This window comes from Triturus cristatus, chromosome 6, assembly GCF_964204655.1.
Source record: "Triturus cristatus chromosome 6, aTriCri1.1, whole genome shotgun sequence".
In the NCBI taxonomy this organism is placed as follows: Eukaryota; Metazoa; Chordata; class Amphibia; order Caudata; family Salamandridae; genus Triturus; species Triturus cristatus.
The window spans coordinates 323,314,707-323,331,888 of NC_140589.1; the positions used below are offsets into that span (position 1 = coordinate 323,314,707).

The following is a 17,182-nucleotide window of genomic DNA, read 5'->3' on the forward strand; positions in this document are numbered from 1 at the left end:
ACTGACTGTTCCCATTGAACCGTTGGATAGGTTTAAAAATAGCCCAGACTACGGCAGTGCATCACTTAAATTCAAGTCTTTTATTTTGAAGATCCATCCATGAAATTTTCTAGAAAATCCTATCAAAATTTAATTTTAACCATCTAGAATCTTTGCTAATCAATCTATTCCAGTTGGGCACGCACTACAGACTGGACATTTAGGGAGTTTTATATCATTATTAAAAAAGAGATCTGTTGTACACCACACAATGTTACTCTTGGTTCTTCAGATTCACAACTCTTATTCAAGCAAAGGATTGGTGGAGGGATCATAGCCTACAACACATTGTGTTCTATGCCAAAGGCAGCTGACCTCATCCAGTTCGACTTAAAGTGCATTCCAGGACAGTGGTAGAGTTAATGGGCAAGGGGGTAGGAGAATTTACTGTAAATGTATGACAACACTGCTTTATATCGGCTAATTGGAGATTCCTTCACACTTTCTTGTAACACTACTGCATGGAAGCGGCTGCCAGAGCAGAGGCACAAATGAGAAAACTTTTCATATTGATGAGTGTCTCACTGTCTGCTCCCTTGATTTAAAAAATAAATAAATAAACTGCTTGCAACACTTTCAAAAACATGAAATCCATTGCAGATCCAAAGCTGAGGTAAGACAGTGATTTACTATAAATTCTGTGTTTTGTCTTCGCTTTCTATTAACCCCTTGAGTGCCCATGACGAGATGGTCTCGTCATGGGCCGCGGTTGCGCTGTGCCCATGACGAGACTATCTCGTCATGAACCCCGCCCGCTAATTCAACGCCCGGCACAAGGCGGGGAAAGGGCGGGGCACACAAGGGGTTAAAGAGTCTCATGTGTGAGGCCCTCCTACCCGTCCAGTACTACAGCAACACTTTGGGAGGGCCCTGGGGAGAGGTGGGGGGGTTTTGAGTATTTTAAAGAGTTAAAATTCGGTGCTACCTGCCCATTCTAATGGCAAACGTGACATTAAAGGTCTTGCAGGCTCTGTTCAAAAGGGAGCCAAGATATTCACTCCTGATGCTCCAGTTTGATATTTAATTTTATGAACACTCTGATACACTGGTCATTAATCCAAAAATTGAGTGTTAGAAACAACAGAAAAAAGATATATTAAAAAAAAAAAAAAAGATTGCTACCCCTCGCCTAAACTAGATGCCATGGTTCATCTTAAACATACTCCTTCGCAGCACCTTTCTAATGCAGAGTGGGCTGATCCAGAGCTCTTGCAGTCTTTAGTGCCTAAAATTGTATTGAGGTAGATGTGGTATAAATCTAATTTTCTAATTAACCCACACGAGACAAGATTTAAAAAATCTGCAGGAGTCGGAAAAATAAATACTAGGTTTGATACCGTCTCTGCATTCCTCCTAAAGTCAACATGTTTCAGCCTTCAAATGGTAATAAATGAATCCAAAACGTTCTTCAAACCAAAAGACTCTGGCCCTGATTGGGAGTGTAGGTGCTATTTAGAGCACCTGATAAATAACTATACCACGGGGTGCTTTATTTATCGGGTACACCTATTACGAGTTTAGGGTAGATAACACAATTTGTTGTTTAATGCACACAAATTTGCATGATATGGTTAATACCGTAAACTTGTCCCCTGTTACATTTCAGTAGGTTTGACCTGCTGAAATTTAACATGTCTTCAGGTATTCAACACATCCGTTAACTATCAGATGCGCTAAATAAAACAAAACCCGTAATTCTGACCCGTGTGCACACAGGTTTACACACTGATGAGCGGAATTAACCGACCCACTCATAATCAAGGCCTCTATCTTTTTTTGTTACTAGCATAGACATTGCTTCCTAGTGTAAAAGTTAAATCACACTGACCTGCAACTAAGAAGATGCCCTTGATATTGCTAGTATTGCCCGCTATAAGGCACCCACTTCACTACACCCTGGAGGATTTAAGAAACGTTCAATTGGTCTGAACGTTACTAATTAATAATTAACTCGTTACAGTTCAACAAATAACAGTAGTATCACTAAAATTCCTTGAGTGAGTTATATGCAAGAAAAGCACTGGCATATGTCAAAACATCGCCTTGTCATCTTTGAGCTTGGGCTGAGTTCAGGGATATGTTTTCCACATTACTGCTTTCCAAAGAAAACACTGGAGTGGGTTTAATTTGGGCTATTCTATTAAGCCATCCCATGGATTATGACTAATGCTTTAGAAAAAGTGGGAGTGAGCAAAGGATAACATTTCAGGGTAGAGTGACACATAATAGTGCATGGTCGAACGCAGAGATGGTTTAAACAAAACAATAGCTTAGGGAATGTGTAATACCTTTGGTTGCGTATCACATTGCAATGTGGCAGGTGCACACAATATACCTATTTATTTCGTTTGAGGTGATGGGGTTAAACAATGGAATGTGGTCAATCAGACAAATTAAATTTTGTACAAAACTTTCATGCACTGTGCCTTAAAGTGAACATGGTGTTGCAACCGAATGTGCCGAAGTGCAAACAATTCTTAGAACGATCTATTAGAAGCCAAAGACCAATTGCAGACATTGTTGAGTTATAATCAACTTTTTGCAGAAGGAAAATGCAGACTAAATATTTCTACCAAACATCTGTCTGTGCTCAACAGTGCAGTGACTAAAATATATATTTAGAATGTTTGGCTAAATATTTTTGCTTACCTTAAAATGTAAACCCTGCCACCATCTTATATTCCTTATAAGACAAATAAATTGTTGATCCACTTTTTGCTTATTGGGAAGTGGTTTGAAGTTATGACTCAAAATTATAGCTCCATAAATTAAGAAGAGTGGCATATATGTACCATTGTTCAGTCATGTACATAGTTTCAATAAACTAATCTGAAAATGTATTGTTATTAGGTACTTTTTAAGTGAAAATAATGTCCTATATTTCCTATAAGCTAGAATGCTCCTCCCTTCCCCTTTGAAGGTATTGTAGTGAAATACAAAATGTTATAACTCATGCTTTCAGTCTCAAACTTTTTGTCAAGTGCTACAACTTCCTATTCCAGATTACTTGATTTGGCATTTAGAGACTGGGATTGGTCAATTGATGATATTGATGATGAGGATGATGACGATGTATTTGATTTCTGAAAAGGTAATTTAGGTAATCATGCAGTGAGATGTGGGTTTTATCTAAAGCATGATTTGATTTGTGTATGTATTTTTCTAAGTTTTGATTTTGTGTTCTATATAGAAATTCTTATTCACGAAATGAAGACCACCAATGCTAGAAAAAGGCAAAACAAATTGTGAAAAATAATTATGCAATTAAAAAAAGATACTCTGTGAAATAGAGCACATCCTCTTTGTAGCATTTGAAGGGCATGCAGTCTAAATGTTGTAAAGAGGAGGATGACTTGGTGTAAAAGTTCTCACCATACTTTTTTGAAATAAAACGTAGTGTGGCATTGTGCACCGGAGGTGTTCGTTAAAGAAGCTGTTTGCCATTTTAGCAGTTTGAGATATTGCAGTGAGATATTGAATGCATAGTGATTGCGGCATGCAGATTGTGTGCAGTTTGTTTTTATTTTGTGTCTTTTGTTTTCATCTGTTACATATTCCCTGCGATATTGTAAAGAAATATTTCTTGACTTTATTAGTGAGAAAATTTGAGTTGTCCAACAACTGCAAGTATGTATGTGTTAGTTTGTTCTCTTGAATTTTTTAAATTACTTTCTGACTTAACAACATCGAGTATTACACTTATACCCCCTTGCTCCAATGACAACCCCTTCAAGTTATTTTTCTTCAGGGGTTAAAAAACTAACTTTTTGTCGTACTGCTTTTATTTCAAATTCCTTGGCCGAAAGATTGCCCAAATAGAACACGATTCTTACAATATGTTGCATTTTATTTAGAATGCAACAGTCATTGTAGCATCTTGAGCGTAATTGAGAAACATTACAGTAAAGGGTACACGTAAGAGAGGAGAGTAACATTGAGGAACGGATTTACTGGTCAAAAAGGCATGTATTATGATGCTTTGCTTAGAGAGACAGTTTTAGCTAGATGGTATTGTGCTAGGAATTCCAGGCCATAACTTTGGCCGCCCAAGGCAACTGTAATGGGTTTTTGGCACATCAGAAGCCCTGATGAGCTGAAAGAGAACATTGTGGCTTGTGCTACTTACTCTTTACAGCCCAAAACAATCCGGTGAAGACCGGTAAATGACTTTGCGCGCAACGTTTAGTAATGTAAATGGGACTCTTAAATAGACTTGTAACCAATTCAGAGATCTTATGATAGGGTTGATATAACTCTGACACACCCTACACATTCAGTTGTAAATGAGTGAACAGTAAAATGACCATGTCGAGAATTCTTGAAGATGCCGTATGGCTTTATAAATAGTATTTCATTTTTTCTGCTCACTGAGCAACAATCTCCCGCACTGCTTCCTTTCTACAAAGGCTATTTTTTTTACTGAAAATAACTTTTTTGTCTTTATGTGCTTCTGCACAACATAGAATTTTTTTTGATGGCGTGTTTTCTTTCGTCACATGCTCTTACACTCACCCTGCCCGCTTTATAAAACTGGTGTCCTTTATTTACTCATGATATCTAAGAAAGACAACCACAATGTATGATTTTCTGCCTTCAGGTCTCCCACAAGATTAGGAACTGTAACATCTGTCAAGAAACTTTTTCCAATAGGTTGAGGCATAGGAAGCTTGTGAGCTTTACAGTTTAGCAAGGAGGGTTTGTTAAATGAAGAGGCAACTCCTGCAGAATACTTTTTGTTCAGGAGAGGAAGGGGAATGTAGATCACTTTCAGGCAGGTTGGGGTACCATCACCCCCCTGCCTGAAAGCACTAGGTCTGACACTTCCCCCCCCCCCCCCCCCTCCCACCACCACCTCCCGGGGTTGGACTGCTTTTGAATCACTGATGCATGATGTCAACATTGAGTTGCTCATTGTCCCGAGAAATACTAAGGTTCTTTGTGAAGTGAGCATTCAATGTTTAGGTTATTCTCAACATTGAGTGTCAAAATCAAGAGTGTTCTCTCACCGTATGGATCCAAAGGTCTTCGATGAAATAGAAATACTAGCATTTGTAAAGCGCACAGCTACCTCCGGAGAGGTGCCCCGGCGCTGGGGGCCATCAAGAAGATTAAGCAAGCTATTGCCCAGAGTCACAAGGTGCTGGGCTAACCTGGCACCGGGGATCTAACCGTGAGCCCGTGTTTTCCGGGGTCTGCCCCCCTGGCTGCTGGCACCACACTTCTTCCCTAATCAGGATCAGGCTCTTGTTTTACTTATAAAGACTCTAACCATTTTATGCCAATTCTGTATGTTGCAGCCGATGAATAGACCCTTTGTCCCCCATGCACGCCACCAAAAATCATGCAACCACCTCTTTTCATGCCTGCAATGCCAGTGACTTTCCTAGTGCTACTACTTCCTCGCCAACCCACAACACTGAAGAGAGGCCCATGTCATCCAAGCTTAACTACTTGATGTGAAGGACTGAAAATCCTTCCGCTAAGGCCCACTGTGGCCAACATTCGAGGGAAGGTCTATCAAAATAACACTATACCACACATAGAGATGGCAGACTCAGGCATGCAACTGAACTCCATAGGGGGGGCACCATTTTACAGTACACAAATTGGTGATGGCAGGGGTAAAGGGGATAGCTCTCTAAGTGAGTAGACTCCATTCTTTTGAGGTGATCTCTTAGAGGGGACATCAAGATATTTCAGGAGATCACCATTAGTGCTGCAAAGTAATTGAATGTTGAGACAGTCACTCCTGAAGTTCAGATGTTCGTCATCTGCAAAACATTGAAAATCATATATTAGCAGGAACATTTTGCTCTTGTAGCTTCCTGACCTTCTAGAACCTGCAGTGGTCGGTATTCACACGTTTTTTCCCTTCACCCACTCAATAGATTTCCTGGAATAGAACTACAGATTGGCATATGCCGACTAAATTCCTTAAGGAATATCTAGTTCCTGATTTTGTATTTTTTATTTGTGGACATCACTGTAGCTTAGAAGTGCATAGCCACAGGTGGAGCTTTGACAAGTGCTTTGAAAAAGGAAAGAAAATAGATTGGAGACTTTGAGAAAAAAAAGGCTGAATTTGTACTGCTAGTAAGAAAGCTGCACGTTCCTCTGCTCTCTACAATGATACAACCTCTCTATAGAAGTACAATTTATGGACAATTTCCCTGGTGAAAAAGGAAGGACAATAAAGAAGAGAACGATTGGCCAAATCAAATGAGTTAATTGCTGTTAACACTGATGCCTAGCCCACACTGGAATATTGCTATGTCTTTACAATGGAATGCTCATTCTTGCTGCACCTCACCACCTTGAATCCTCAAGTCTAGCAGAAAGTCCTGAACTTTCGATGTCTCATCAATGATGAAACCCAAAAGATTAAGTTGGAGTCTGAAGCACTTGGATCTGAGAGATAAAGAGAGTTCACTCTAAAACTGGTACAGAAGGTTCCGACTGTTGAATAAGAATGCTCTTGCAGGCATCTAATCCAAATTTCTTGTCAAGCATGAACAATGGTGCAAAAGAATGATTGTCAGATTCCCGATCTGAAGAAAATTGAATAGTGAGGCAGGAATAAAAAAGTAGAAATGTTAGATCTTGCATCTGCAAGATTGGATTAACCCCAAAGATTTACAAAACACGTAATTGTGTATCCCAGTTTGTCCCATACACAGATATTTCTGTAGCTACAAAAAACACCACCAGCGTCGCCTTAGTACTTTGGGTCAGGAGTGGCCTTAACCCTATTGAATATAAACACCTTCAATAAAATCTGTTTACAAAAACAAGAAAAGTGGCCTTACCCCAATGACCAACTACTCAAACATTACAGGATGAGTTACTCCAAGCCCTAGGATTTTACATCAGGCAGACAACTTGTCAGACTTTCCACCTGAAGATATTCAGTACTTTGAAGCTGATTTGGATGCAAGGGTCAAAATAATGTTTACTTTAGAGAACACTTCTTGAATATAGAACAAGTGCCACCCCCTCTGAATAATATCTTAGCCAACAGTCCGGTGCAATTCTCCTCAGTTGTGGGATATAAGGCCTTGGGATGAAGTCTATGACAGAAATGTTTGTTGCTATTATTGTCAGTTGGGTCATACAAAGGGGAAGGAAAATACTGCCCTTTTTAGTTCCAGCTTAACTGCATTGTCTGTCAACAGTTCTTTAAAATATAGAACGGTCTTTAACTTCACTTAGCGGAGTAATACTCTCTCACCTCATGCTGTTATCAGTTTGGTGTATCATGACTCTATTCACGAAATACTTTCACTGGAGTGCAAGAGGGACTATTTTGCATCTGAAAAGAACACTCCGTCATCATGCTGTGTCTCATTCACTTGCACAAACTGCACATGAGACCTCTCCAGGAATCCTAGTCCAGTTGTGCTGTAGGGTAAGGGACTTGAGGCATCAGGATTGTCAGTGAGTAGCACATCCCGACAGTGCATTTCATGGTGGTTTGGGAAGAAAACCCTGATGTAATGAGTCATATGGCAACAACTATCCATTGATGAAAACATTGTTGTTGACATGCAATGGAAAGAATGTGGCATGTGTGTGTGTAAGCTCTCATGATTGAAAAGAAGGTGGATACCAAGGGAGCAGCAATAGCACACTAGTGTGCTGGAACTTAAAGCAGTATATTTAGCTCTAACATCTCTTCTTCTGGTGATAACTTTTAATTTGAGTCGCTTACAAAATACTGCCACCAGCACCACCATCATGTGCTGTCTCAGGAGGCTGATATCCACGGAAGCACATATGATCTTGCACTTGCTCCTAGTGAGCAATATCTGCATTGCTTGAGCCACCATACTCGGTCTTAATACTCGAAACCAACCAACTCCGTCATCTAAAGGGTGTATTAAACAATGATGTTCCTGTCTTAAAGAAGTCGCTAGCTGGATGAGTTCATCCCATCTCAAACTCAACGGCGACAAGACTGAGCTCATACTGTTGGGCACCCAAAGAATTTTTAACCCTTACACTCTGTGGCCGTCCTGAATGGGGCCCGCACCAACACCAAAAAAGGAAATAAAGAGCCTGGGCATCTGGCTCGACCACGATCTTGCCTTTAGAACCCAAGCCAGAAAAAACGCTGCCACTTGCTATGGCTTGCGCCGAACCGCACGGAAAATACTGCCTCTTCTACCTGGTAATTATAGAAAGCTCCTAATTCAGGGGCTTATTCTTTCCAGGTTGGACTACGGTAATGCCCTTTATCTAGGTGTGCCTAACTCAGTTATTTCCAAACTACAGGTGGTTCAGAATTCGGCAGCAAGGCTCCTTACGGGCACAAACAACCGCTGCTCGTCCAAGCCTGCCCTGAGAGCACTGCACTGGCTCCCGATACAAGAGTGAATACAATTCAAGGCCCTCTGCATCGCACATAAAAACTTTCAGGGCAAAGGTCCTCCCATCATTAAAAACCTCATTAAACCTTATAAAGCTAGCAGAAGTCTCCGTTCAGATGAACTCCATTTGGCTGAGGTTTCCAGAATTAGGAAGGCCCATACATAGGGCCGCCTTTTCTCCTATAACGCCTCTAGACTCTGGAACTCTCTTCCCCTCTCTATCCGTAATGAAGCTAACCACTTATCATTTCGCAGACACTTGAAGACGTGGCTATTCCAATAATTCCATCTGCTACTCATTTGTTTCCGCAGCGCTGGGATGCCTCCGGGTAGCCATGCGCTATACAAAAATATTTTTCATTTAATTCATTTTCATTTCATTCTTGAATATACCTTCTCAAAATAAGAATGACAGTATGTTATTATAGTTGCAATGTAAGAAAATTATAAACACCAAGATTCGCATGAAATCATTTCAAGTGCAGTAGCCTTTGGTAGAGTAGTCAATTAAATGTGTATGACCACCCCCCTCACTTTCCCTTGCTTCTGAACATACTTACCAAGCTGCAGTAGTATAGAGTGAAACCTATTCTCTTCGCCCCAAAATGCCTTTGTCAGTGATAGTTAGAAATGGGGTTCCTGGTTGCTAGGGTATGCACCGAAGCCAGGCAGACCCCACCACTCTAGTCAGGGTAAGGGAGTTAGCTTGGCAGAGGAGGAAGGCTTATCCCAGGGGCAGTGTGTAAAGTGTTTGCACAACACGCACGACCCAGTGACACAATAAATACACCACAAAAGAAACACCACACTGGATTATATAACAAATACTGTAAATATTGTGCACAAAACATAAACCAACACAATCACTTTGCCAAATAGGCGATTATCATCACGTCACAGTTGGTGCAATCAGATAAAGACTTATAAGTTGCATTCATTATAAAAACACCATCACTGTACCAACAAATTCCACTCCTGAAATAATACTCATTATCCTGACACTGCAAAGCAAAAGCAACATAAATAAGGGCATAAAATAAAGTAGTTAGGTTACTGGTAGAGACAACACATGAATCGCCAGGTATCCCCATCAGTACTAATTAATACCATAAACACATCAGCTACAATAACACCATACAGGCCGGGACCCCTGCACTCTTATTAGCAGGGTTATGGCTGTAATCCTTATGAGCCTGGTTGTAAAAGAACAGATGGCTTGCTGATGTAACACGTAGGCCGCAGGAGAACCTGCGCATCTACTACAGGGGATACAATAATTGCCTAGATTTCCCCAACTGGCTTAGCTTCTCCCTGGCAGCTCGATGTAGTGCTGAGGGTCCTCTGTGTTCCACCCTCTAAAATTCCACAGACTAAATAGTCCCACAATCCCGAAGAGACTGGAGAAAGGGGGGGGGGGCAATTTTTGTACAGCACCATGGAGAGACCTCATCTGGTCTCCCACAGTAAAAACACAAGTCGCCGCTGCACCCAAGGACTTCTGTGCAGCTTTCCACACACAGCCCTGCTCAACCCAAGGTCCGCGGAGGCCTCTTCCAACCTAGGAGATGGCATCGGCCAGAGGAGTGGAACTCCGCTGCGAAGCAAGGGCGCTGGATTGAAGAACAGGTTTATTTCCTGGGCAATTGGTAAGGAATGCTGTGACTTGCGCTAGTCGAGAGCGATCCTCCAACAGAAGCACCAACAGCAAGAAAGGTCCTGGGGCCTCACAAGACGTCCTCACGCTGTGCAATGATGCCCTAGGCAAAGGGGAACAGTGCTGATGATACCCCCAGCACCGAGTTGGTTGTGTGAAGAGAAGGCACCCACCGCATGCTCCTTTTTAATATAAACTGAAATCCAAAAGTGAAGTGCTCGGCACACACCAGGGCAAGCGAAGAACAATTCTGGCCCTTCTCTGGCTGAAATGGAAGCGCTCAGTCTGCACTTGTTAGATCCACAAGACTCAATTTACAGCACTCCCGATGCGCTGATAGACCAGGAGCAGTCCACAGTGCTCACTATTTACTAGACTGGCAAGGACAAGGGGCCTGAACAGCCCTCCTTGGAATGCACTGTGGGGCACACAAGCAGAAGAGTAGGCAACAGGCCAGCACACATGATCCTTGCAGGCAAAGATGCAGTCCTTCCAGCAGGTCAGCACAATAAAGCAGAGTCCAAGTGGTTGTTTTCCTGGCAGCAAAGCAATCCTCTGGTGCAGTATGTATAGCCGGCAGCATCTGGTTACAAGTTCCACCAAGTGTCTAAAATCATGGCTTCAGAGTCCCTGTACTTATATTGAAAATGTCTTTGATTTGGAGGTAACTTCAAAAGAATTTTAGAAGTGCACAACACCCTCCTTTCAACTCCAGCTCTGGCTCCATACATCAGTAGGGGATAAACCAGTCCTGTGTGTGAGGGCTGGACCCATCCTTTTCAAATGTAAGTGTGCCCCACCTCCCTCTCTCCTAGCCCAGGAAGACGATCAGTATGCAAATGGACACAGACACGTCTTCTATCCCACCACTGCCCTTCCTGTGTTGTGGCTGCCTGGAAAGTATGTACAAGCCCAGTTGTCACTTTACCCGAGACGTGATTTGGAGTCAGTCTGCAAAGCTCCGAGTCATAAGCACATAGAAATGCCCACTTTCTAAAAGTGGCATTTCTCCAATAGTAATGAAAAATCCACTTTCACGTATAAGCAGGATTTAACACCACTATGCCAAACATACCAAACATGGCAACGCTACTCCTTTCGGATCGGAAATTGCCACTGAAAACTTATCAGGGAATTCCCAATGCAAGCCTGTTACTACCCGGACATGCCACACAATTAAGGCACATGTCCTTACCTTCCTTCTACCTACACAACACCCTACCTTAGGGTAGACCTATATGTAGTAAAAGGGGAGTTTCAGGCTTGGTAAGTAATTTTAAATGCCAAGTCACTGTGGCAGTAAACTGTGCACGCAGGCCTTGCAGTGGCAGAGGCCTGAGACAGGTTTGAAAGGCTACTTCTGAGGGTGGTAAAAGCAGGGCCGTAGGCCTGATAGTAGAATTTAATTTACAGGCCCTGGATAAATGGAATACCACTGTACAATTAATGGGCTTACAGGTAAATTAAATATGCCAAACCGGTGCAAGACAATCATACCATGTTTAAAGTCGAGAGTACGTGCACTTTGGGCACTTTACCACTGATATTCAGTGCTAGAGTCCTAAAGCCAACAAACACTGGTCAGACAAAATACAGGAGGAAGGCAAAAAGTTTGGGAACAATCCTGCAAAAAGGGTCATGTCCATCAGTGATGCATCTCATATCTCATCCAGCTTTCTGACTGACTTTTGTGAGTTGTGCTATTTAGATTTCCTCCAGTTTCTTCTCTCTCACACAGGAGAGGAATCCTATATCTCACCTTGAAAAATAAAATTTGTGACTGACTGGGCAAGAGGTACTTTAAAAGGAAAGTCTATCTGCCCCTGTCACTCTCAGAATAGATGACTGGTTCAGTTTTCCTTGAAGGCAGTCTTACAGCTGTGAACCGCACTAACGTACACTTTTTGTTAGAAAAGCAGCTTCTTTCCTCTATGTAGTAGAACACTTGGTAGGATTTTCTGGTGCACAGGGATTCCTAACTTCAAGACCAGAAAGTGTCTGATGGATAATATATTAATGCAAACTTTGTTAATCTCTGGAAACCTTTTCAGCTGGCATCACTAATGCAGAATACAGTCAATTGCACATCTAATATTGCTTCAAGTTTTTGTGATGTATACATACTCATACATACGTACATACATGAACTTGTCCCAGGTACATCGGAGCACTTTACAAGAGAACCAGACATTACCCATTTTTAAAACAGGGAGATTGTGACTTTCGCAGGATGTTGATCAGAGTCCAACATTCAGACCTGGTTCCCCAGTTCCGAAGTTGGTATCTCCTGCAACCCTGGCTTCATTCCTTTTATCCACTTGTTCCAGACATGAGCACCACACATCCTTGTGGGAGACTGATGCAGTTATTTAGCAAACCTGCTCTTAATTTTAATGAAGTTTCATTGCCACCTCTGACGGTTTCTAGCTGCAAGAGTTGCATTAACCATTCTTTGTTTCACCTGGTTTTAGAAGATTCCAGCTACGATGCTCCTATCTATCGATAGATGACAATTCTGCATTTACCATTATAAATGAATTACCTTAGAAATGCCATCAGCTGAAATACTTAGTTGAAAAAAAGCCTCAAAATAATTTGTTTCTAGTACCAGTGCCCACTGAATCTAGAGCCAGTGTGAGTATAGCATAGAGCTAGGGAATGTTTCTACATCTAGCTGAGTTAGACATTAAAACAGACGAGGTGACATTGTTGCAAATTCTACTCAAGATTTAATAATCCCATCACTCCAGAAAATAATTATCTGCAAACTCACCCCTTTTCCTGGGTTGTCTTTACTGTGCATTCAAAAGCTTTAATTATCAACTCATGAATGTCTACATTTTTAAAAAAAAACCTTCAGCTGCACATGCTGTTGTTAATTGTGCCTGTGCTCTTCTCTGCCTTTGAAGGTGTGGTTTATGCAGTTTCGAAATTTTTCCAGATGAGTCACAAACTGATATGCATATGCAAATTTCCTATGAGGACCCTTCCTGATTACCCACAAAAAGGACTAACTAATGTAAAATATCACAATGGTTATGATGGTCCAAAATACTGTTGAGATGGTAATAGTTTAGCAGTAGCTGGTCCATTCAGTTACTAATACAGAGGTGTGAGTTGGTCATTGCATAGTAAACGGCCATGTTTAAGGGCACCGAGAGGGACATTTCCTGTGTTAAACCTAGATTGTGGACATGGAAATATGTTGCTAAAACCAGTCTTAAAATTTTCAAGAAAATAGTGCTGTTTATCCTATCTCTTGCTGAACTGCACGGGGTGGTGGTGGTGGTGGCGTAGTAAAAGGGTTCGACAAGAACAAACAGGAATGGGGTGAGCTGAAAGCAAACTTTTGGTTCCTCCCAGTTGCACTAGTAAGTTAGAAGCTAGGGATGAGAATCAGAGCTTCATTAAGCAGCAGAAGGAAAAGAGCCTTTTGAACCAGGAGTCCTTTTTATGAATGGCAAGCCTAGAGCAACATGGCGGCCAGCAAAATCCCTTCAACGATTGCCTTTGAGAGAATAAAATTGTCCTTTACCAAAAGTACTCATAGACCTTGGCATTCCTGATCTAAAGATCATTATACACAATATTTGAAGACCTGGTTCTTCTAGTCGAAGTCAGTTTTTAAAAAAAATGTCTACTACATTAGATTTTGGAGCAATTTGAATTACTCCCATACTAAGAAAATCTGTTGGCCCTCCAAGGTGCCAAAACAGAAGGGGTGTGTCCTGTGCAGTAATAAACGTTTGGTTCTCCGGTTCCTGTAATTAAGTCTGGGACAGAAAAGTTTGTGTGCTACTACTGGCAGTTAGAGCATACAAAGGGTAAGGAAAATACTGCCCTTTTTTAGGTCCGGCTTAACCACATTGCTGTGTGTATTGCCTGTTAACAATTCTTTAAAATAAACATTGGTCTCTGACTTTACCTAGCGGAGTAAAACTCTCTCACCTCATGTTATTATCTGCTTGGTGTATCATTCCGCCATTCAGCAGATACTTTCACTGGAGTGCAAGAGGGACTATTTTGCATCTGGGAAGATCGCTCAATCATCACCCTGTGTGTCACATTCACATCTTTATCTCTTACATGCAATCTACATATAAGAAAACCATCCTTTTTCAATATATTTTTCCGAGCATTGGCAAAGGCAAGGCATTGATGTTATGAACAGCATTTGTGCATGCAGCTCGTGAACAGCATTTGCGAATACCAGTCTTTACGTGTGGTTACACATTTAAGCCATGCCTATGGGCTTTGCCAGTGAATGCTCTATGTGCTCAGATGATCAAGGGGCTGCTTCTCCTGGTCTCTGAACTAGAATGATTGTTCTTTCCCTGTGTTCTTCTCAGCATAGCTTTGGAATTATTGAGTACTTTATAAAGTTTTTAAAATACAGCAGGACAACTCATCTTCCGGATTACATGTGACTTGTCTCTCACTGAAGCATGCATGGGGAAGCGTTTCTGTGTGACAAAACCTGTGTGAGATGGTTACTTTGGGTATTAGCGTTATTTTACAAAACGTGTGCACATTCAGCATTTTGAAACTTGCTGCTTTAAGGAGATGTAAGAAATAAAGTGGGGGAGGGGGCCGAGGGGGCAAGGGCTGCGAGAAGAGGATAACCCAAAATCCTTGGCCCTGTCGAGTAGAAGTCCTGAAGGCCACTAATTTAAAAAAAACACCAAGAGACAGTATTTGGTATTTCATATTTCCAATTCAGTAATTTTACTTGTAAGGGAATTCAAATAAGTTTATGCAGAGAGATCACAAGTCTGTTTTTAAATGCTGAATCTGCATTGCGGATACATTAGTTGAACTAGATCAACAAAAGTTGGTTGCAAAATGTGTTTTACCTATTGTGTGGGTGGAAGTGTCTGCATCAACTACCTTTCAGACCCAATCGTTGTTTTTTTCTAACAGTAACAACATTTTATTATCTTTCTTTTCAGCTAACTGCCTTCTGTGAATGCAGTCTTCAATTAAGATGAATCATTTTCTTCCTGCTCAAAAAAAGACTGAAAAACATAAAATATCCCCAAATGTATAAAATCTATATTTTAACCTAAGAGACTGTGCTATATATATTGGAGGTTTACAAAAGTGTTTGATGCAATATAGAAATACTAATCCTGAAGAGTGGCCTAGAGTCCCTATGGGAAACTGATCCGACTGGGAGTGAATGGGATTGGCACACCGAGACCTCGGCTACCCCTTGCAAAGGTTTGCTCGGCAAAACGCTCTTGGCAGAAATTTACACTACAGCCGGTGAAAGGATTCAGAAGAGTGCGAATCGGTGCCGACAACGTCGCTTGATTTCAACCTTCACAGGGGATGCCGGCCGCCCAGAAGGACAACTGGTCGGAAGGATCTGGAGGAACAGTCCACCAAGTCAGAACAGAGGGCATCTCCAAGAAGTGACCATTATACTGTGTATATATTTATATTGTACTGTAATACTGCAAAAAGGGTTTTGAGAACTTCACACTTTATTTTTATACACCGTATTGGATACCATTTCTTACTGCAGTGGCAAGTATGCACTTGTAAAAAGCCATAATGTTGAACAGATTATATATGGATCCTGTATCAGTGCTGTGTTTTTGCTCAGCAGCTACAGTAGTATAAGGAAAAAAGTTGAAGTATATCAATTACACCAATTTATTTTTTTTATGAGATTTCTTTTTTGTTTTTTTGTGTTTACTTTTGCTTTTGTTCCTATCCTGATGCCTTAATTTAATTTTCAAGGTCTTCGCCCATTCCATAAGAAAGTAACCAGCTCATAGGGTATACATTTGTTTTTGTTCAGGGGAAGGAGGAGAAGGAAATTATTAGTGCACTATTTTTACACTCAATAGACCTTGTTGTCTGCCTGATTTGAATGTATCGCACAATGTTTAGGAGGAAACAAGCTGTATCTGTTACAGGAATATCAGACTGCATTGGAATTGCTATAACCTCTTAAGACTACATTTGATTATCAATCCAGCCCTTGTTCAGACATCCGCGTTACTCACTGAATTTATATCACTCTCAGTAAGTGCTATGGACTTTCGTTTGCCTTGTTTTTGTGTACTATTCTAGATGTGTTTTTATTTCTTTAAAAAAAACATCTGTGACTATTTTTACATTTTCACAGCACATATACAAGGAATGTCACACAAGTAAAACATACTGTAGATGTATTTTAAAAATGTTTGCTGCGGTTCCCGACACCTAGCTGTAGGCATAGAACGAAACCTCACTAGCTTGTTTTTCGAATTTACAGCTCAGAACGGAGAGCCTCCAAAGCACTCAGAATTCTTCTTTTTTTTACATGGTCTTATACAAAAAATAATATAATTTATGTGGGCTCATTCATTCATAAGTATCCCAGAAAATGCATGTTTTATACAGCTACAGTATGCTAAAATGTTACACATATCGACAATAAATGAAAACATGTAGCCTCCTTTTTGGTATTTTATTTGTGTGCAGCTTTTATTGGAATTGTTGGTACAGTTCTGTGAAGCTCTTGAAGATGAGGAGCACCCTGAGAATGCAACAAACTGCTCAATTGTGAATTTGCATGTTCTTGTACCTGCCCGCTATCTTTTGGCCCCTCGGATACATACGTTTTGTAGTGTATGGTTCGGAATATACTGTGTACATTTACAATAACACTCCTAATTGATTTTTTCTTCTGTCATATACTTCTTTTGAAATGTCTCCACTGAATGCAGAAACTATCCTATACATCAAAAGGTGCATAGCTGGTGGCATATCTTACTAAATATGCATCAATCATTGTTGATTTTGGCAAATTTTGTGTTCTCCGTCAATTACCTTCTTTTAGCACTTTATGGATACTTCGCCACACATCTTCTTGCTCGTTATTGTACTTTTCTTTTCGATTTATAGAACCTGTGATGTCTCCTTTCTATTCAGGTTTCATAAACTGTAGGCAATGTACTTGCCACATTTGTGCCTGTTCTCTATTCACGCTGCATGCCTTGTCTATGTACTGACCATGAGTGCCGGCTGATCAGCCTGCTGGCTTTAGAAGGTTAAGGTGTATAGTGAAAGAGTGAGAAAAATAGCCTAGAACGCTTTACAGTCTCAATGAATAATTTATCGCATATATTAG

The 17,182-nt window shown here is 40.9% G+C and overlaps 1 protein-coding gene across 5 annotated transcripts in view; it reads left to right on the forward strand.

The window, feature by feature from the left end:
- Positions 1–16,507, forward strand: part of ROCK2 (Rho associated coiled-coil containing protein kinase 2) — a 531,243-nt gene extending 514,736 nt beyond the window's left edge. For 3 of the 5 annotated variants that reach the window (XM_085610696.1, XM_085610694.1, XM_085610695.1), the window contains one exon: positions 15,009–16,507. In XM_085610696.1, the coding sequence (XP_085466822.1) occupies positions 15,009–15,012 (4 nt within the window). In that variant the 3' untranslated portion in view covers positions 15,013–16,507. Of the gene's footprint in view, positions 1–3,041; positions 3,131–15,008 lie in introns of all 5 variants that reach the window. The other 2 variants (XR_014962943.1, XM_085610692.1) reach the window with 1 other exon arrangement.
- Positions 16,508–17,182: the final 675 nt, after the last annotated feature.